At 31.5% G+C, this 23157-nt stretch overlaps 1 protein-coding gene across 1 annotated transcript; it reads right to left on the bottom strand.

The window, feature by feature from the left end:
- Positions 1-815: 815 nt before the first annotated feature.
- Positions 816-22841, bottom strand: LOC133194015 (ATP-dependent RNA helicase DDX42-like). Its single transcript, XM_061329934.1, has 20 exons — positions 22641-22841; positions 21818-21944; positions 21426-21493; positions 21187-21340; positions 20532-20672; positions 20049-20168; positions 19430-19537; positions 19252-19320; positions 18551-18679; positions 18081-18180; positions 17463-17510; positions 16422-16519; positions 15330-15423; positions 14990-15070; positions 14363-14464; positions 13810-13911; positions 5848-5972; positions 4937-5047; positions 4660-4764; positions 816-2733 (listed from the first exon to the last, which is right to left on the bottom strand). The coding sequence occupies exons 1-20, from the start codon at positions 22832-22834 to the stop codon at positions 2614-2616; spliced, it is 2196 nt and encodes a 731-aa protein (XP_061185918.1). The 5' UTR covers positions 22835-22841; the 3' UTR covers positions 816-2613.
- Positions 22842-23157: the final 316 nt, after the last annotated feature.

Genomic DNA, 23157 nt, shown 5'->3' with positions numbered 1-23157 from the left:
TCTACTATGTTATGTTTAAAGTATAGCAGATATCTTTTTATTTACAAATAAAAATGGCGCGAGATTTATTTGTAAATAAAAAGATATCTACTATATTGGGTAATAAAAAAAATTGATGTTGAACAGATCGTTGAGATGTTGGAATGAGCTAATTTGCATTTGTTCCTCTGAAATATGTTTTGGGTGTGTAAAAATGCTGTTGTCTGATTTTGCAGAAAATATTTACGTTGATGTATATTTATAGCAACTTTCAGTTATCGTTCTTGACTTCCATATTTGGAAATCGCCCAGACTGTTAAAGATATAGCAAAAAAAAACCAAAAAAAATGTCATAAAGATTCTGTAACACAAAGGCATTAGCTCAGACTCCACCGTTGGCATGTTATCTACATTGTCTAAATCCATCAAGCTGAAATTGGTACCAGCTTATATGCTGGAAATTTAACCTATGATGGAAGTGGTGTCCCATCAAGGGGGAATCAATGACTCCCATTTAGTCATCTGCTAATACCAGAGAAACCGGGAATAAGTGCTTGCCCTATGAATCTCAAGGCTCAGAGATGGGTTTAACTTACTGTAAATGCAGTAATTTAAAGGTCACAACTGAGAATTACATGGAATTTCATTCAACATTGCTGTTATTCTTTTTAGGCAATCCCCAAGATCTTGATTGAAAGTCACATGCCAAAGTTCACCGTCGATATCATTATGAAGTCACAAGTAAAAATACTCTGTGAAATGTTTCTTCACTCTTGCAAGGACACATGCAGTTTCATAACTGACATGTACAAATTAGTCAATCATAGACAAAAAGCTTTATGTTTTATAATACTGCATTTATTTGAAAGATTGAAATGCATTTCTCTCAAATAAACTTCCTTCATTAATAAGCTGCATATCATCTAATAAAATAATCTCTCACTCACACCTAGTTCATTAAAATATGGTTGCCAAAATTTGAATTTCAATAAATCAAAAATTTTTTTTGCAAAAGAAACTAGTTCTCGAATATATTTATTCAGTGACTCTCATATCCAAAAAAGATACAAAAAATTACTGCTGAAATAAAACCAAAATATATCATGTAGTAATTTTTAAACTTTATTTTTAAATCAAATTTGCAAAAAGTTGGGTTTATTACATGTACCGGGTATATCAAATCCAGTAGCCCCTTTCACAAAAAATCTTACGACTATTAAAGATTAAAATTTTCCAATTCTTCTATACGTTCCTTAATTGTTGAAGATTACAAAAAATCTTATATTTCTATTACATTACAATATTCTGTGAATTATTCTTCAGAAATAATAATTGTCTTTATTAGAAAGCAATTTCAGACTTGTCAAATTTTAATATTAGTTGTAAGAATTTTTGTGAAAAAGGATACTGAGACTTAATACAAAAGAGTTCCAATTCATTTTCAAATTAGTGAAAGATTTGAAAAGGAATTAGTACTTACTGTTTCTCCTGTAGTAAGGACTTATAAGTTCAAAATTTTGTTTAAAAAAAATTGTCTTTAGTGTACCAGCAAAGTGCTGAATCAGTACTAAAAGATGCAGTCAAATTCATGATTTTATAAACTTCATAACTGTTGTAGATTTTTGTATGATTTCAATACTTATGAAGTAAGACTTCATCTGACAGTAAATAAGTGATTCCATCTAAAAATTAAAAATTTTGTGAAAATAAAAAATGTCAATTTTCAATTTATTAACCATGTGATCACTAAGAACACCATTACTTTCCTGTTAATTAAATTTCTGAGGATATTTTAAGTTTTGTCAGATCTTAAGGTGTACAAACATCAAAGAGAAAAGCATTCAAAAAATTTGTACTATGGACACTGGATGAATACTAAATAAACAAAAGTAACTAGAGAATTTGCTAACACACATTTACTTGAAATTATAAGAAAGTTTATAGTGTTCTCCACTCCTCGGCACATTTCAAGATTTGGAAAAAAAAAATGCAGATTGGATTTCCTTGAAAAATAAGGACCCAAGCACAATTTGGATTTTTTTTCCTTGACATAACAAAATGTTAAAAATTTAATTCTGAATAAATACAAATATACTGTACTTCATGAAAGCTCAATTTGATTACAATTAATGGCTTCAACTTTTGATCAATGTGTTAATGCTAGGAGATGATATCTCCACTTTGTAAAATTTAAAAATTCACATTTCAAGCAAAACTAACAGGTTCAACATTAATTCAAACCAACTCAAACGGTGTATACATAACTGTGAAGAAATCTCTCTCCCGCCACTTATGTGTTAAACAGTGTTCGTAAAAAGATAATTCTATATCAGAAAATCAAAAATTTTCAGTTCAGACATTTTCTTCAAGTCCAATAACAAGGCATGGTGTAACCAAACCACAGTAAAAATTACCAGTCCACATTCAATATATGTTAACCATTCATTTAAAAAATAATTAGATTTTACTGCCATTCACATTTTTGAACAGATACTGTTGTTCCAGGATCAGATGAAATACATATTGTTTCACTGGAGGTGAAAACCGAGTCTATTCAGTTTACATCATATGAACAGGGAATGAACTACTTTCATCCACATTCCAGATGACCCTCTTCTTGGTTTTTGAAATGACCTAATTCCACCGACTCTTTTTCTTGCGATTACTGCTACTGTTGATGGGGTTGTATATTCCTGGTTCCACTTTCGGCATACTTGTGGACTCCGCTGCCACAAAATTGGATTTAAATTGAGCCTGCAATGAGGGAAATTACTACACAACTATGTCGTAACAATCAAAATTGTGCAATTATTTCTTTTCCATTTATAAATTCTGAATTAACGATGAGTATCCAAATAACAACAATTTTTTTTTTTTAATTTTTTGCTCAATAGCTATGAAACTGTTTTACCTAATAAAATTTAGATGGACTATTCTTATTCTGTCCAGTTTTGTATTTTTTTTTCAGAAATATATAATTACATGTATGTACAATGAAAACTAGAACTGTCCAAAAGGGACAAATACCCCCCGCTGGGTTTTTCAGAGGTGCCAAATCACCAATATTTTATGGATCTAAGAGGTGTTTTCTTATTAACATTTAGAGTGAAAAAATAATTGCTCATTATATTTTTTTAATGAATGAAACCAAGGAACAGCCTAATAAAACGTCAATACCAATACATTGTAGATACATTGTTTTTTTAAATACATTGAAAAAATAAATTGCAACTATCTGTCATCTTTTTGAGACATGACATTCTGCATTGATTGTTGAAAAAAAAATCAATTAATTACAAAATCAAATTAATCTTGATAAATTTATATCAAATTCATTTTAAAAATGAAAGGCTGGTCATCCAGTAACTATGTACTATGACAGACAATAAATTACAATTAAGAGAATTAAAGAACAGAGATCTTTAAATTCCCAGGAGATATAGATAACACATGCTTGATCAGAGATGCCCTAACAACTTCCCACACTGAACTCATTAATTTTTCTCTAACAGGATGATGTCCACTCATTAGTCCCAAGGGACAAATGGATTTACACTATCTGCTGTGTAATGTAAAAATTGTTTTTAATACTTGGTGATTTTTTTTTTGTTTTAATGAATAGTTTTAAGCAGTAGTTCACATTTTTGTACAGATGTTCTAGATTCTGTGTCTCAAACCTTAGAAATAAACCCAAAATGACTAAGTCAATAAAAATGAAAAAAAAACCTGTAAAATGCAGAAAAAATATCAAATAATGTTGAAAATACCAGGTGCACATCTTCACATGGTAAATAATGAGTGTACAAATTTTCATACAATTCTATGAAATAGTCTTTGAGTAAAGGTCAGGACAAAACCACATAATAAAAATGAAAGAAACACCTGTAAAATGCAGAAAAATTATTCAATCATGATGAAAATACCAGGTGCACACAGGGTTCGAAATTCACTATATACAACTCACAAAACGCGAGTTAAAATTCCCAAATTGCGAGTTAAAAATTAGGTAACTCGCAAAAACTTGCGAGTCAATTTTTTTTGCATTGAAACTGTAGCAAAATTATATAAAATGACAGAACACAATGCTTTTGATTTAAATCAGCAATTTAAATAAAAGCCACACTGTAGTTGCATTTTGTGTATTGTACAATAGTTACTTTTTCCTTAAGTTACATGTATTTAATTTATATAAATTCAACTTTTTACGAAAATTGCGAATAGTCTTGTAAAATTGCGAGTTCACTTTCTTGGTACTCGCAATTATTTGCGAGTTGTAATTTTAGGGGGTTTCTAACCCTGGCACACCTTCATATGGTGAATAATAAGTGTACAAATTTTCAGACAGATCTGTGCAATAGTTTCCAAGAAACGCTCAGGACAAAATCTTGTCTACAGACAGACGGACAGACAGATGGACATGGTGATTCCAATATACCCCCCCTAAACTTCGTTTGCGGGGGGTATAATGAGTGTGTGCTTTTATGCCTATGAACTGTCTCCTTCAGAGGGCAGCAACAGGAGTAATACCTTGTAAGCAGATTTAATTTAGGCATTATTAGGGATTGTGTTGAGGATGCTAAAATTGAATATCGCTAGCTTTATTGTAATAGCTTCTCTTGTTGGCAATATAAAATCGCTAAAATTGCTTCTCGCTAAAAATTCCACTTATACAGTACTTACAGAAAATGCAGCTTTCATTGCTGCCAATCGGTCACTCTGAGGTCCCGCTGAAGACCCAATTCCTCGGAAACTCCCAAGACTGGTGGAATCTTGTACTCTGGTACTCTACGAAAAAAAAAAAAAACAGAAAATGGTCATTTTGTAGCAGGGTTAAGTAGATTAATATATGATAATACATGATTGTTTCAAATATCTTTTTCATGCAGGTCCTGACATATTCGAGATAACAAATTTTGACTGTAATTGTTTTTAATAGGCCCTTGACCTTGATACTTACACTTTCTGCCCCCAATCCTGGCCTTTCCTTGAACCCGAGGCCTTTACCCCCAAGATTTAATTTCTTTCCTTTACCGCCCTGTTTGCCTCTGATTTTCTTGAACCATGGATTCTAAAATAGATCACAAAAAGTTACGGTAAACTTATTAAGTACACTGCATTAAAAAAGCATAGATTCTTATAGATGAAATGGCAAGAGTTTAACATCTCAGCTTGAGTACATACACATGGTATTAACTTTAACTGCAGATATTTACATTGGAAAAATATTTTTCTACTTAACTCCTTAAATAACTTGTTTCGTGTGTCAATGTAGTGCAAAAAATGTGATGCAGAATTGTTCAAATATTTGAAAAACTAAATTTAAAAATAAATTTAAAAAAAAACTTATTTATCATCATGTGGCATAAGAATAAATCTATATCAACATTTATTAGTACACATGTATTTACAAGATATGTGTACATGTAAAAATATATATACATCTATGTACATGTAAACATACTACATGATATGTATTGAGTGTTTAACGATCATCTTAAATTGCATTTTATCATTTCATACAAGGTTTGCAAAAAATTTCATAATAAATTCACAACAGAATAAAATTTTCATGCACACTTCCTTTGATTTATGATACAGAGTATTGTTCAATTGACCCACTTACTGATAGAATGAAATTACTCTGACAAAGACAAAATACTTATACTAGTATCTTTTTTAACAAAATATGTCATCTTCAAGAATGACTTCTTTAAAAAAAAATTGCATCGATTGGTAGATTAAATTTTAATGAAATTCTTTTTCTTTTCACTATCTGTAATATTTCTCTGATTTACAGAAATAAATGATTCACTAGTCATCATAACTTGTACTAATTTAACACTAAACAAATAGAAGTGAAGATTTTACCTTTTCAGCTATCTCTAGCAGATTATGTGGGACGTGTTGTCCAGCTGTTTCCAGGTTACGAACAAGATGTCCGGCAAAGTCCCTGTCTTTGTCTGTCACCAAGGTGTAAGCGAAACCCTTCTCTCCTGATCAAAAGATTTATTACAAAATATTATCTTCTTTCAAGGCATCATATTAGCTAGTAAGTAAAGGAAAATTGAACCCCCCTCCCTTTTTTTAAGATACTGTGATTTCAATTTCCGAAGGGATCCTCATTCAAAAAATCAATTTATAGTAAAATTTGTAAATACAGTTAACTTAATTTGTACAAGTATGGATAAATAGTAGAATTACATATATAGCGAAAACTTCTGATCCCTGGCAACATTTTTAGTAATTCTTTGCTAAATTCAATGCAAAATAACTAACTCTAATATAATGAATTTATGGATAAACTAAAATGGATAAACTAAAAATTCCTTATTTTATGCAATTACTTAATATCCCAAAATGACTTGAAGACTTCAAATCCCAAGAATGTAGGTAAATTCGCAAATGGACTGTTGTTCAAGAGTTTTTATATATATATTTCAGCAATAATCATGTAAAAATAGAAGAATAGAAGTTTATTTTTCAAGTGGCGTTTCTCAATAATTCACAATAATTCCTTGCATATATGTAGGAATCTTCAGAAGCGAGTTGATTTTGTGTCCCCTAGAGATTAAAATAATAAAATTTACATGTTTTATAACATACAAATTTTTAAAGCTTTCAAAGAAGAAAGTACGTTACAGACCAAAATCGGCCCTGTCCCCAAATCTGATGAAGATATTTTTGAAACATGCCTAAGATGTCATCTTTTTAATTCAGCTTAATTTTTGTAATTATCTCAACTCATTTTTCCTACAACGCTATCTGAATATAGATAGTTTCTTTGGAAAATAACACTATGACGTTATGACGTCAACCTAGCGACGCTACGCAAATACGAGGGTTGTTGGAAAGTTTGTTATATTACTTTCAAGAAATATTAAAAAAGAACACATTTTCTCATATAAAATATTTATTTGAAGTTTCATTCCATTCGATTTAACAGAAATCAATTTTCTTAATTTTTAAAATCAGCATGTTTGATATCCCTGGAGCTACATTATAACGTCAAAAAACATTGCGTCATGGTGTTTTCAAAAAAAAAAAAAAAAAAAAAAAATCTCCCTTTACATTTCACTCAGTTTGGTCCAATAGCCACTTATTAAAAACGTTTCTCCATCAATTTTATTTTATATTGCTAACAATCGTACCTGTATAATTTAATTTTGTTTGTCCATGTTTTATTTCTTTTTTATTTTACCGCGTAAGATCAGCAACTGTGAAGCGCCTCTCTCTTTCCATGACTTTAGCAACTCAAAGCTTCTGTTCAGATTTTTACAGATAATCCATTTTCTCACAGACCGCCCTTGTCTGATACAGAATTTTAATCATTCGAATACAGCCTCTATCATTTGTACACATATGCACAAATCGCTTTTGACATTTGCTTCCTACAATATTTCAGAGTTTATTCTGAAGATTTCCAGAGTACAACACAAAATTTTGTTATATATACCTTTAAAATTGGTTTCTATATAAATCTATACGCATTCCTAATGTTGTACTGAGCGGTCATAAAAAAAAAATCGATGTTTGGCCGCGGAGTAAGATATTTGACCTGTCGATGAGAAATTGGACCGCTTATGTTAAAATTGTGGGCGGGATCAGTTAAATTTCATTTGCAATCGTTGGTGTTCGACAGTGACGAAATTGACCAATTTTAACCGCAGTGTGATTTAAGTCAATTTACATCATGGAAGCCTGCACAAGATAAAAAGGTATAACAAAACATTTATTGACTAGGTTCTCGGGCAAAATGCGTTTTGTTGACCCATCGAACGGTTAAATAAAGGCCCCAGAGTGAGACAAACAGTTTGGTTTTTGGGTCCGACAATATACGTACAAATAAAAGATTAATTTTTATGATTTTAAAACGAGAGAGAGAGAGGGGGGGGGCAGAGTGAGAGAGAAATGCGTAACATATATTTAATAGTACGTTTATTATAAGTATCCGATTATTCTATTTCAAGCAAGAGTTTGATTTTTAAAAGCTAGACTATTTTTTATGCAAATTAATTGGTTTGTTTTTAAGATTGCATTAAAACTTTTAACACTATTTTATAAATGTCAGATTCCCTATAAAAGTTTATGAGAAAGCATTAAAGATATTTTCGAAAAGTATTTGAAATTTTAATTAATAGATAACATTGAAAGGGCAAATTCCTCAGCCCATTCTCGCGACGCCATTCACGAATTTATCTAAGCAAAGTGTGTTTAAAACGTTTCTGTCTTGTCATCTGAAAAAGTTTCAAAAAAAAAAAACTGAAAAAGTACTGTCATTCGATTAATAATTTTATATGTCTCCAGATGGTTCTGTTCAAATGCACGAATCAAGTAACCCCCCCCCCCCCTAAACAAGCTGTAGCACTTCTCTTGGATAGTTGGCATGGGCAACCTTCTATCGAATTTTCTTTAGCAACTTATTGAGGCTTTTTTCACCAACTTAGTATAGCTTCTCCAAAAAAAAAAAAATGAATAATTTAAAAAATAAATAAATAAAATAAAAATAAACATGTATAAACATTAACTTTTTTGAAGAACACTTTTACAATCTTTTTTTTAAATACGTAAATATAATTATAAATAACTACTGTTGCTTGAAGTTTCGACTTTGTTGCTTGAAGTTTTGCTCAATATGAGAGCCTATCTTTAAGTAAGTATTGTGAGCCTTTGATACCAAACCTATGGAGAGAATGAATATAGGCACTCTCAATCCATTTCAGGTAGAGCTCTCGTGCCGTGATCGAAAGGTCGTGTGTTCAAATCACGGCTGCGACCGACCTAAGTCGATAAAAAATAGGTAGCAACTGTTCCTTAGTCAAGCGTTCGGCACTTTGAAGTGAAAGTTGTGGGTCTTTCGGATGAGACCTAAAAACCGAGGCCCCTTGTCACGTTAGGTTCAAACTTTTTTTCATTTTTTTTTCACAACCAATTTTCCCCCAATACACTAAATTCCTAAACTTTACCTATGCTACAGCAAATAGAGGGGGGGGGGGGGGGTAGTCTTTTAATGAACATTTCAAAATTCGGAAAAAAGTGGGAAGGGGCCCTGCGTCTCTGATTCTTCGTGCCTGATAAATAACTTGTTTTCAGACTTGTCCACAATGACAAATAATTTTGTTCCACAGTACTTATATTGTGTGATACACTAACACTGCCGTAATGGGGTGAAAGAATTTTCTATACAGGTAACATTGTGAAAAGTGAGCCCATCATCCGATACAGCTTTTTATTTATTTTTTTTTTGTCCGAAATTCCTTTTTGGACCTTTCTGTCGCTTTCTCATTCCAGTCTTCTTTTAACTTCACTGGATCCTCGACAGATAAGAAATTACAACTCTGGTATATGTGGAATGATCTGAAGTAGAATATACGGGTAAAAAATAAAGAGCCATAGCTGCCTCTCAGACGACACGGCTGACTCAAGAATGTAAAAGGAAATCACTTGATTCTATTTATAGAGATACCTTTTCAATTCAAGATCAAACTATGTAATATGATTTGAGGACGAGTGTTATATTTTCGTAGTTGCACATATGTCAAATGACAATCATTTAATTTGTTCAGTACTCAAATTCTGAGACAAAAGATTTATAAAATCAATAAAAATAAAACAAGTAGCTATGAATTTGCAAACTTTAATAAAATAGTTTAGGACTGTTTTTTCCCGAGTTACTTTCAAAGTGTATGTTGTGTATATTATAACTTTCTGAAATTATGTATATCATAAAACGTTATAAAGAAAAACGTAGAAAAGATACACAAAGAAAAACAAATTTAAGAAAGCATAAATGGAAAAATGTGGGACTTGAACTCGCTATCACCATATTTACATTCCAGCAATCATACCATTGCGCCAACGAAGTAAATGACATTGAATGAATAAATTTAAGACAGATTGCTAAATCTTACGATTATATGAGAAGAAAAATTGAATATATATTTTCATCATTTTCAATATGAAGACCACCTTTTAACCAAAATTAGAAGTGCAGTCATATCCGAATAAAATCCTTCAAAAGTTTTTTTTTTTTTTTCTGGTTAAGGGTGGTCTTTGACAACAGTTTGTCATCTTTAGGTGGATACCTCAATATTTACTATATACTCCATACAAACTGGATAATTATCATATTTATCATATGAGGAAACTATTAATATTGAAATATCATTAATGTGTGGTATGGTTTTACGCATGTATAAACTAAGATTGTATGACAAAATTTTGGTTAAACAATGAATTTAAGGAATCACCAGTACAGTGTAGAGTAGGCAAAAATGCCTATCAAATGCGCTGTGGCTCTTTTACTAGGTGAAATATGAGCCTTTGTTTTTTATATTGCTTTGCATAATATTAACGGCAATGTCTACAATATACAGATGCAGATGCAACACGCTTATATTGTGCGTGTATTATAAAATCTAAAAATATATTGAAACATCAACCGTGCACTTGTATAAATGACTGAAAATACAAGACTTCAGAATATTAATTAATCTGATCAGTCCTGACCAACAGCATCCAAAAGATTGGGAATTTATCCCCCCCCCCCTTTCCAAAAAAAAAAATGTGTTGCAAGGGGACTTTTTGTGACGTCATCGTTGAGTTTATTGCGTAATTTATTTACATACATGCAGACGTCAACTAGGCCGTTTCAGTAGCAAGATGAAATAAAGGCTAGGATTTAAGCATTTTCTTTTCTACAATAATACTTTTAGTGATTTCATTTGTCAGCTGAACATTTTTATTTTATTGCTTTAGTATATTAAATTGATCTCTTCCCTTCTTGCTGGCAACATTTAGCAAGTGTAAGGCTTAGTTGTTTAAAAAAAAATATCGTAATTTGTCATTTCTATAAAATGTTTTTTTAGTTTTTATGCTATTTTCATGACAAATATATTTGTATGAGCAATATAAATATGGCCAATCAATGATAAATTTATTTCTTTAACATTATTACACGAAATACACCATTATTATTGCTCCTAGATAAGAACTCGCCTCTCGACTAACTTGGTATCCGCCACCGGAAATAGTCATGAAATGTCAAAATTAACATACTGCACATTCCTCGAGCAAATTCTTACCATTATTTTTGCTTGTCTTTTATCAAATTATTTTCAAATATATATGTTTTATTTTGCTCGAGGGGTGTGCACTACTTCAATTTTGGGAATTTGTTGTAAAAATAGTGGAAAAAATAGCAATTTCCGGAAATAACGGATGTTTAAATCCTGTGAATACCACTAATCAACGTACTTGCGAAATTTTGTTATGCATATATGAAAATTACCAATCTTCTTCTACATGTACAGTACCAACCAGACCCAACCTGACACAAAGCAGTCCCAGAGCAGTCCCGGGGACTGCTTTCTGGGACTGCTCTGGGACTGTTAAAGCAGTCCCAGAGCAGTCCCAGAGCGGTCCCAGAGCAGTCCCAGAGCGGTCCCAGAGCAGTCCCAGCAGTCCCCGCGGTCCCAGAAAGCAGTCCCAGCGGTCCCAGAAAGCAGTCCCAGCAGTCCCAGTGGGCGGGGTTAATTAATTTAATGGGCGGAGCTTACTCAGAAATGAGATTACCAATAAACAATGTAACTATAAAAGGCAGTTGAAATTGATGATGCATTTCTTTCTGAGCAGTGTCAACAAATGTTTACAATTTTCATGCGACAGTTATTTATGAACTGTTAAAAAATAACACTAGGCGTATAGAAACAAATAATATTGAACAAAGAAGACGTTCACACCTACTAATAACCTGAATATTTAAAATCAGTTATGTGGTATATTAATTTTTCACCAAAATAAATCAATTTCTTAATTTACTGTGATTGATATCGGTTTCCATATTTATTTATTTTTTATAGAAAATTAAACTTGAGTTATTTATTTTCTATCAGAACTAGCTTTAAATAAATCTTATAATTATAGAATAAGGCCGAATCCCGTACTATACTCTGAATGCATTTTTCTTAAGTACTGGAGCTTTTGAAAAATTCTTTGTTAACTTTTGCCGAGTATTATATTTCAGTTATGATTATTTTCACTGACTTGCCAATTTTATTATGATCGTTAGATTCTCTATGTAACAGAAAACAATAACACTCTTATTATATAAACGTTCGAGTGTACATCTGTAAATCACGCGAATAGAACCCTCAGATTATGTTCAAAATAAATTAATCCCGAAATAAATTTATACACATTTATTGAAACAAAGATTTTTTGCAGTGCATAGATTAAAATTAGTGTCATTGTTGACCAGCGTGTTCAGTGATGTGTAACACTGATATTCAAAATAACATGCATTGACTTTCTGCTAATCATGCCCAAAGGCGATTAAAACCTCAGGTGTTGACACCATTTTATACATCTGTATTGCTTTTTATTATTTGGCCAGGAAAACACAAACAAAACAAATAAGAAATAAGTCACAATTCCCAATATTTTCAAGTGTTTATTATTTTTTTAAATAAATTTACTCTTTTAACAACTTGTTTATAAATCAAAAACAAATTCATAAATAAATCCCCCAATAATTGTTCACATTGTTTAAATGACTAAAGAATGGTAGAATAATTTTACTTCATTGTCATTTAAAAAATTATTAGGTTTTATTTGAGGGCGGTAAAAAAAATAGCCTGCTCTTTTTTAGCATGGTTTTAGCCTTTTCAATTAAAAAAAATCCAGTACAGTATGTCCCTCTGAATATCTTACTGTAATGACAAGTTTGTTTGTTTTCTAAATAGTGCTAATGCAAAAATTGAGTACATAATTTGACAGCATTAATTAATTAAATAGGCCTAAATTTTTTTTTAAACACCTGTATTGAAGTTTTAATTAGCATTAATTAATTAAATAGGCCTAGATATTTTTTTCAGACACCTGTATTAAAGTTTAATTTAAGGAATAAAAGTTATCTCCTGACTTCCCTTTTTAACTACTTTCTTCCCTTTTTAACTACTTTCATTTTTTAAAATTAATTCTAGACTACAATTGTGTAAATTTACAGCCCCTGAAGACATTTAGTAATTACATGTAAATCTATCTCTACTTATTAAAAAATTTCTAAGAAATCCTTGGTTTTTTTAATTCTTTATCTTAAACACCTCTCTGCTGAAAGTAAACAAAACAACAACAGGGAGCCTGCAAATTCAGAATACACAAGGGGCGGAGCTATCATGTCACTCAGAACCTTTTTCATGCATGAGTGAACAAAGCAGTCCCAGAAAGCAGTCCCAGGGACTGCTGGGACTGCTGGGTCTGCTTTCTAGAGCAGTCCCAGAGCAGTCCCACAGCAGTCCCAGAGCAGTCCCGGGGACTGCTTTCTGGGACTGCTTAGGTGTCAGGTTGGGTCTGGTTGGTACTGTACATAATAGTTATATTTTTGCAAACTTGTATATCAAAATACGAAAAATTGTGGGCCTTCGAATAATACGTAACGTACTTAGTTCTTTTGAACTGACATTATTATGCCCCCAGATCAAAAGATCCCGGGGGTATATTTTTTTTTTTTTTCATACATGTATTTCTAAGTATTATTAATTTTATTCAACAGAAAATTCAAGTTTTATATGATAGTTTTTGTATTTATTCATACTTCACTGAGCATATTTGGTGGTTGTAAAAAACAAAACATTTTTATTGCCAATTCACTGTATATAAATGTACTTTTATGAATGTGTTATAACTTATTATGGATATAGCAAAGTAGATCTGAAGATCCAAGGACCTTGCTACATGTACATCTTGGTTTTACTGTATCCCTAGAGTATGTGCCAAAAAATTGAATTGACGCGAAAGAAAATAAAGCACAGAGATATTAGCTTTATATCGTACCTGCTCTGCCTGTTCGTCCAATCCTGTGTGTATGTGTGTCTATGTCTCTGGCCACATCATAATTAATGACAGTCTTAATGGAAGGAATATCAAGACCACGGGCTAAAAAAAGTAAACAGCACCTTCAACCTAACCTTTACTTGACATCAAAAAATGTACATCAATTTTAACAAAAAAATACAAATCTCCTAAACTTATTGAATTTCACACTTTCTGTGACATGAAATACAAGTAAAAACAGAGACTGCGTCTTTAATATATTAAATGCATATATGAGTTTCAAAATATGGAATGTTTTGGAAAACTTTAAAAAAAAAAACCCTACAGTATGGCAGTCAACAAAATTTCATTTTATTTTAACATCTTATGGTCTCTTCAGATTCTATTTATAATTTCATTCATTGGTATGAGTATTATATCTACACGTATTTACATCTACACATATTTATTTTTATTTTTTTTTAAGAAATTTTGATTTAACCATTTTCCTTCATATCAGATATACATTAATGAAATAAAGTCATGATTTGATATTGTATTACTAGTAGGCTACCTGCTACATCTGTGGCTACTAATATTGGTACTTCTTTCTTTTTAAATGTCGTGATGACCTCATTTCTCTCCATCTGGCTCATGTCACCATGTAAAAGACCGACTGGAAAAAATGGGTTGCATATACACTGTATATTTATATTTATTTCAAATCTCTTTGAAAAAAGATGACATTGTTATATCTCTTAATCTGGAAATAAATATCCTAAACTTATATTTGTCAAAAAAAAAAAAATATATGAATATGACTCTTACATGGTAAAACATGAAAATAAATGTAAAGAATTTTGCCTTCAAGTATTTGGCCACTTAGAACATTTACTTACTATTCAGGTATAAAAGATTCACACTTTATTATCAGAATCTATCTATTTTTTTACTTGTACTCCTGTCAAGTGATATTCTTACCATTTGTAGCTTTACTCTAGAAATGGACACCTCACTATTATGTTTCAAGAATATATTCATGCACAATGGGCAGGGTTGTCCCTAAGACTCGGTAATGACATAATCCCCCAGTTAATCAGGTATTTTCCCTTATCCCCCTGTTAAGGGAGGAACCCCAGATCCCCTTCTACTCTTTCAATGTCCCCTGCTATTTAGGGACAATATTCTGAATGAGACTTACGTTTCATGTCCCGTGCCCTAAGGTTTGTTGCTAATTCTTCAGCATTTGCCTTCCTGGTAACAAAAATTAACACACTGCCCACTGAAAGACAAAAAAAGGTAATAAACAGTTAATTTTCTTTTTTACAAAGAAAAGAAATTTCATTCATGCATTATTTGCTGATGTTTATATGATGTAACTTTAAAAGTGAATGCTGCATCTTCTGAACTAAATTATATATTCATTATTTTCTTAAAAAAATATATATAATTATATATAAATTTATATGTATTTCAAAATATCCTCAAACCTTAGACATGATCAGCCATTTCTAGTAACAGAAAATCATATGACAACTTACTTGTTGTAAATTCTACAAGTCTTTTGATCAGCCAAGTCCACTTAGCGGGACCGAGTGGCAGGACTTCTACTATCTGTGTAATGTCTTCATTAGCCTGGCAATATAAAAGACCTCTTTATACCCATAATATGTAGCCAATCAAAGAAAGATATTTGATTTGCACAGTTCCCTGTAAGTACAAAAAATGTTTTTGGCAGTTATTTTTAATCAAATAATTTTGACTTTCAATTGACAGATATACAGCATATATGTAGCAATGGAATGCATCCTTTTTGACCAAAAATATACATGTTTATATGATGTATTAATTATAATGGTTAAAAAAAAATAGCCCTAACAGAAACCCTAAAAAAGAATGCCAACCTGTCTTTAATTATAACTTAATTCTATATCATCACTGTCTTGACAACAGAACATTAAATTACCTCCCCTGCTCAGGGTTCGACACTAACGTTAGTCCGTTAGTCTCAGACTAACACATTTTCATTCAGACTAATAAAATCTGTGGCTAATTAGTCCGAACGGACCAATAAAAATTCCTGGAAAACAATATGAATAATTTACCAATGTCCGATTCTCCACAACGTTTACTGGAAAACCCCGCATTTATTTTTAGCTTTCTAGCTTCTTGGTGGGTAGTTAGACAATGTCGAGTCAGTGCTTAATTTTTCGACTGATTGATATGAAGTAAATTGTTTTAGCGATCATAATTTATATGACACATATAAGAAAGATGTCAGATATTTTGGATGTAATGTAAAGAGAAAAAGATCGGGAATACGATCGTACTCGTTGATCGCAAGACTTCAACGAATCTGTGATGTTGAATAAACCACTTCACGTAAATGCTTTGTTTATTTAAAAAAAGTATAAAAACATATATTGAAAAGTGTATTTTTAAATTAATGTTACAAAACATTGATGTTTCCTTTAATTGACGGACTCATAAAATTGCATACGGACTAGTAACAGTAAAGAAGCACTAAAAAAGCCTAAAAAAGTTAGTGTCGAACCCTGCTGCTTCACCCTGTACAACACAGATGGGATCCAGTAGGATAAGAATCATGTATTTACAATAAAACATTGAATTACCTCCCCTGCTTCACCCTGTACAACACGGATGGGATCCAGTAGAATGTCTCGTGCAAGTTTCTCAACTTTCTTCCTGAATGTTGCACTAAACAACATTGCTAAAATTTAAGGTAGCTCTCATAGTCACATGAAATCTTCAACATACAGCCAATGTTTACAAATTAATTATTTTTATGTAGTGTCCTTAACATATTTTCAAAGAAGTCAACATCAGTTACATTCACATCAAAGTTAAATAAGCAACAAGTCTACTCTCAACAGTCATTTTAAGAGTAATTCAAATTAACATTTCAATTTTTAAACATGAATACCATAAATCACTTTACATTCACTACATGCTCTAGATTTGAAACTTTGATTCTCTCGTAATTGCATAGTTGTCTTATTAATAGAGGATATTCAATGTTTTGTGGATGAATATAAAAAAATCCTGTCTCACGAGTGAAATAAATTCCATATTCATCTACAAAACATTGAATTTTCTGTTTATTACATTTTCTTTGATTTTTCCTTTGCCTCTGTCTTTTCTTAACACAGTGTCATAGGTTTGACGTCATAGTTGAGCGGTTGAGACGTCATAGCTTAGCAGTTGTGTGATTGAAAACATTACATAGCATGGATTTTAGCAACATATTTGGGAAGAAATTTGCAGTTTTACATATGTAGCTCTATCAAGATGCTTAGTTACTATCTCTATGTTATGACAGACAAGATATTATTTTTTACTTACTTTGATATCCTTTCACACTGTGAGAGAATATCATTTTGGTATCCTTTCACACTGTGAGAGAATATCACTTTTATTCAATAAATAAATCACAGTATTTCACTGTTGAAAATGTAATAAAATATTTTATTTAACAGTTACTAAAATTCATAAAATTTTTTATAATATAATCAAATTACATTGTATATAATACCCTATATACCCTATAAATATCTGACAAAAATGAGGTGTCACAAAATTTTGATGATCTACAATATGTACAGGTACTTTACGTGTTTCACATTAAGTTTTTCTGGGTAAAAAAGTTGACTTACTTTGCCTATCTGGACGGACATGATTAGCTATAGACCGCACCTGGGGCTCTTTTAAGAAAAATAAGAAATAACAAGTAGGTTTTATTACACAATAAAAGCAATCTGATACAGTAAAACTTGTCTTATACAGACATTACTTGATCCATAGAAATTAGCCAGATTAAACAACAATCCAGATTTGACAACATTTTAGACAATTGAATTTACAGAAAAGGACTTTAAGTATACATCGCATTAGGCAAAATTTTGGAACACACAACAGCCATATTAGATAAGTTTTACTGTATAATCAAACAGCCAGGATTGAATTGAAAAGTATTTGTTGGATTTTTATTACAGATTTGTTCTATTCTAATAAGTTAACATGTCAGTTTATCAACATCAACACTTTATGTACTTGTATACACCTACAATTTGGCTATTCTTTTCCTTATCAACTTAACAACTTTTACAAAATTATTTATATCAAATGAAATACTGGTTGAAGAATATTTGCTGTAGAAAAACATAAATGTAACACGTATCACACAAAACAAAGCGGTCCTATAAAAGACAGAAACTCACAAAATTCTTTCTGCTCATTTTAGTGTAAATATTGAAAGCTTTTTTCTAACTCACCAAATCCCATGTCAAACATTCTGTCTGCCTCATCAAATACGAGATATGTCACCCTCTCTAAGTTAGTGGCCTTCTTCTTTACTAAATCAATCAGTCGGCCCTACAATTTCACCATCAAAATTCAAAAATATATTTTGGTTTCATTAAGTATTCATGTAAGATATCTAAAATTAGTTTATGAAAGACTGACATTGCTTGAAAAATCTTCACATATTAAAACAAGATTGTCAATATTTAATGACAAAGTTTTCTGTCATAACACACTGAAAAACAGAACTATCCTCATAGTATTAGTTCTCCCTGTTGGGCAACTGAAGAAAAGGGCATACTTAAAAATAGGTTTACCCTTTCATATTGCAAAAAAAAAAAAAAAATAAATAAATTGCAATTTTCCTTTAATTTAAATGCAAAGAATAAAATCTGCAAATTCCCAAGCATGTCTAAATTTTATGTGCTTAAAATTAACTAACTGGTGTTGCCACAATGATCTCGGCACCGTCTTGACAAGCTTTCGTCTGTTCCCACATACTACCACCTCCATAGGCACACACAACATTGATGTTGTATACTTTACCAAACTTCTTAGCTTCATGATAAATCTAGGGATGAAAAAAGATTATGAGTAAGAAAAAAATGCCTATAAAAAATTATCTCTCTGTGTAAAATTCTCAGAAATTATATTAAATTTTTAGTATAAGAGATATGTACATGTGCATTATGAATACAGTACTTAGATCACTGTAATTGTATTTCAAATTAAATGACTTAGATTTATTTGCTCATTCAGGAAATAGTGCAATCTGTTTTAATATTCATCATATAGTATCATAAAAATCAACATTACTATACACAATGACTTTATTTCTTTACAAATATTATACATGAGGTTTAAGACCTTATATCACTAACAAATATTTCTTGCTGCAAACCATTTATTGTGTATTTATGTAGAATGTTTCCTCTTTCACAAAAATTAAAAGCTGCGGATGGATTTCAAACTGATGAATTGCAAATAAATTATCACAAATAATATTTGGTTTACAATGATTCAAGTGTCCACCCCACTTCTGGCATTATAAGGTGTGTCATACTGAAGCACACAAAACTAACAATGGTTATCTCATGATGGCAAGTCTTGAAAGTTTAACAAAGGGACAAATGCTTTCTTTACCTGTTGAGACAGTTCTCTGGTTGGTGCCAGAATTAATCCAATAGGTCCCTCCCCTTCTTCTAGCTCCCGCTACAAAACAAACCATTTGTAATGCCATATATTTCTTCTTCCATACTGAAAAAATGAGTCTCTTTTCAGCAGTTCTCAGAATGTCTAGTTACATGACTGTATGACTTACTTGATCCATGATGTGGACCAGTAATGGCCACAGAAAGGCTGCTGTTTTACCACTGCCAGTCTTGGCTATTCCTATAATGTCACGCCCATTCAAAGCTATTGGAATACCCTAAAATATAACATTAATTAATGATGAGCAAAATTTCCTTAGCATTTCACTTATCTGCAAGGCAAAAAGGACAAGGTGTACACGTATATCAATTTTAAAACATTTGCCAATGTGTTTCCTTATATGACAAAACTTACAGCATTGACATTCAGTTTTTTTGTTGACATGCAATTGGTCACATGATCAGACTTTCTTGAGATACATAAGCATGAAAAATCAATAAGGACATAAATCAAAACAGAAATATAAATATAAGAAATAATGTTTTATCTTTTGAGTTTCTTTGGGATATGACATGCAGTTGGTAGTGATCAAATCTTCAGGTATCGTAAGATTTGATCACATGACCAAGTGCATGTCATAACCTAACAAAACTCTAGAAATGTATATAAACATGTTCCATTCATAATACATCCAACCCTTTTCATTCCATCAACATGTGGTGCCCCACAGAAGCAAATGAATCGACTTTGAAAAACTAATTAAAAAAAACAGAAAGAAAGAAACTTACCTGTGCCTGAATGGGGGTAGGCTTAGAGAATTCTGATTTTCTAATTGCACTCATCAAATTTTCATCAAAACCAAAGTGAGCAAAACTTGACACAGGTTTGGGAGGATTAAAACCAGATACCTGTTCATAAAAAGTAACAATACCATAGGTTTTATAAAATTTTTAATGAAACCATATACATGTATCCCACCCTTAATTTTTATACATGACCAATACATTTTGTAATTCTAATTTAAGTTCTACATTCTACATACGCTGTAAGTATAGACTCCTTCCATATTTTGTCTACTATCAAACTTCATAAACTGAAATTTTATGCATCATGATATGCAGCAAAATAGAATTATACATGACTGTACAAGTACATGTACAATTGATGCTACATGAAATTTAAATACTTGAATGTATGTTAATTTTGAAACTATTAATAAATTACATGCACATTACAGATGCTTTCTGTATGCACTGATGAACAACATTTACCCTTATGCTCAATTTTTTCCGCAGTTCATCTACTTCATTTGGTTGTAGTTTGATAATCTCTTCATGCTCAACATAAAAGTTTTTCTCGAATGGTCCATAATCTATCTCACTGTGATCAACTGGTGGTAATGGATCAATAATCTGTAACAAAGATAAAGCACTTTTTATAAGATAGATTAGAACATATTACTTTTCATAAATCAGTACAAAATAAAAAAAAAACCCATAAATATGGTAAAGTGGAAACTATAGTTATTTGTCCATTAAAAAGAAAGAGTATACAGTAAAACCCAAGCACCACTTGTAGCTGCAGGCTTTTTAGCACCTGTGTGTTCAATATTGTAGGGACTACATAGCTCTTAGTAGAGCTAGGATCTTGAATGAAGTGCCTAGTCACTACGTAGGGATAACAGGATAACAAGCATTAAATCATACAGTGAGTTCAATAAATCCATAGACATCTAGTCTAGCAACTGCTACATGTACAATATTGAATGCAGCCACATTATTTCTACATTTTTTTCTTATGGCAGAGGAAGAAAAAAAAATTAAAATTTATTCTAAGTTTGACCTGTGTAATCAGCAACATTGTTCTAAATCTTATCTAACCCTATTGTCCGAAAGTGTCACTGTATATCTACTTTAATTGCTTTACTTTATTTTTCTCTGGGATGATGGGATTCCCCTCTGCATCATATTCTATAATTGTGTCATCATCATCAAAAACAACGCCAGCCAATGGATTCTCCTCCATATAACGGAAAAAAGACTCCTGGTCATCCTCTTGATCAATGTCATCCCGGACTCCTCTGTAAAATCAGTCAATCTCAATAATAAGCAATGTTACTTCAATCAGTTTTATCATTAAACTAAAATACATGTGGGCATAATTACTTGTCTTTTTTCTTCTCTTTAACTTTCTCCTTTGATGTTTCTTTTGGTTGTTGTGACCTGACTTCTGTCTGTAAAAAAGTATACACCATATACTGAAGGTTATCTGGCTAACTTTGCATTTTCATATCTGAAATATTTGTTAGCTTATAATTCATTATGTTGAACTTCACAAAAGTTAGTCTCAATATGTCCCACATTTCATATCAAGGCTACATTTCTGCACACTTTGCCCATGATCAAACTTCACCTTTGATCAAACTTAAAATCATGAACAAATTTCACCTTTGACAAACTTGATCCATGATCAAACTTGATGGTATGACCTACATTAAGTCATGAATTGGCAAAGTATTCAGATATGAGGGCATCCAATGGTTGTGTTGCAAACTTACCTCAATATCTGCCATAAAAGCATCTAGGGGGTCTTCTTCATCACTGTCTTCATTTTTCTCCTCCCCGGGACTCCCAGGGGCAGGCTGATATGCCATATTATCTTCATCATCATCTTGTTCAAAGTACCTGTATATATCAGTTTATGTGATATTATCTACATGTAATTATAAAGTTATATGAAAATAAATTGTATTAATTGAGAAATTCAATGTAATCATGGTAATAGAGATGTAACAAAACTCCATTCTGGTCCTAAAACCCTATCAAACATACAACTATGTAAAAGTTTTTCTCCACTAATTAAAACAATTAATAGTTGAGTGCCAAATCAACCAACATCCTGCATTAATGTAGATAATGTGAATGGTGACATAAGATAACCAATTTTCCTGAAATTACAAAAATATCAAAAACTTTAAATTTGGACAATTTTTAGGTTTATATTATCACCACTGATCACCAACTGTTGTTCATTACAGTTGACCTGTTAATTAACAGCTATATGATATATCATAATAATGAAAACATGTATGTATATATGTTACTTGTTAAATTAATTTTCTACACTACAGAGCAAAATACAAATTAAAACAAAAATCATGGGGGAAAAAATATAAACACACACACACATACCAGTAGACAAAAAATTAATTGGTCAGATGTTAATTGAGTTGTTGACTGACCAAACATTTTACAATTATGGTAGAATTCTGCATTCAGAACATGAATTGTCCTCTGCTTAGATACCACAAAAGATTTAAAACAGTACAATACAGTATGAAAAAAAATTTCCATGATTCCAGATATTAAAAATTCACTCACTCATCTTCATTCCGTGCTCTCTTCTTGCCAATGTTTGTGTGGTACCCAAATGATCTACCCGGCATAATGCTGGATCCACCACTTGGCATTCCTCCTAAACCAGACTGACTAGGAGCTTGCTCTTCTTTCTTAGAAATTGAAAAACCAGAAAAACCAAACCCCTTTGGTTTACCATCCCCTCCTCTATGAAACATAATGAACAAATATCTACAAAAAAATTTGGAAGAATAAAAACAACAGTTGATTTCTTTCATTTAATAATGAGCACAGGGAGCGATGAAAAAAACTGCAAGCTATTAGAGAAAAGCTTGGGCGAAGAGAAAATTTGGACTGTGCACAATGATCCAAGTCAATTTTTTCCAGTTACGTTAAGACCCACAATGCAAGGTAAATGCGTCTAGCTGCTAACTACATTCTCATGGTAACAACAAACGTTCACCAAATAATAAACTCACCTTGATTTAATGGATATTGCAGACAAATAGTAGATTATATGTTCTTTGTTAAAATTTGCACT

Source organism: Saccostrea echinata, unplaced genomic scaffold, assembly GCF_033153115.1.
Source record: "Saccostrea echinata isolate AGI-Se365-2 ecotype Australia unplaced genomic scaffold, CSIRO_AGI_Sech_v1 ptg000028l, whole genome shotgun sequence".
In the NCBI taxonomy this organism is placed as follows: domain Eukaryota; kingdom Metazoa; phylum Mollusca; class Bivalvia; order Ostreida; family Ostreidae; genus Saccostrea; species Saccostrea echinata.
Note: the sequence above shows the minus strand (reverse complement) of the source record. Positions and strands in the feature narration are given on the sequence as shown.

Coding starts and splice junctions, on each gene's coding strand:
- LOC133194015 (XM_061329934.1), bottom strand. CDS start 22,834: ATGTTTCATAGAGGAGGGGATGGTAAACCAAAGGGGTTTGGTTTTTCT. Junction 21,494..21,817: donor CTTTTATGGCAGATATTGAG/GTAAGTTTGCAA, acceptor ACTTTTTTACAG/ACAGAAGTCAGGTCACAACA. Junction 18,680..19,251: donor CCAGAGAACTGTCTCAACAG/GTAAAGAAAGCA, acceptor TTTCATCCCTAG/ATTTATCATGAAGCTAAGAA.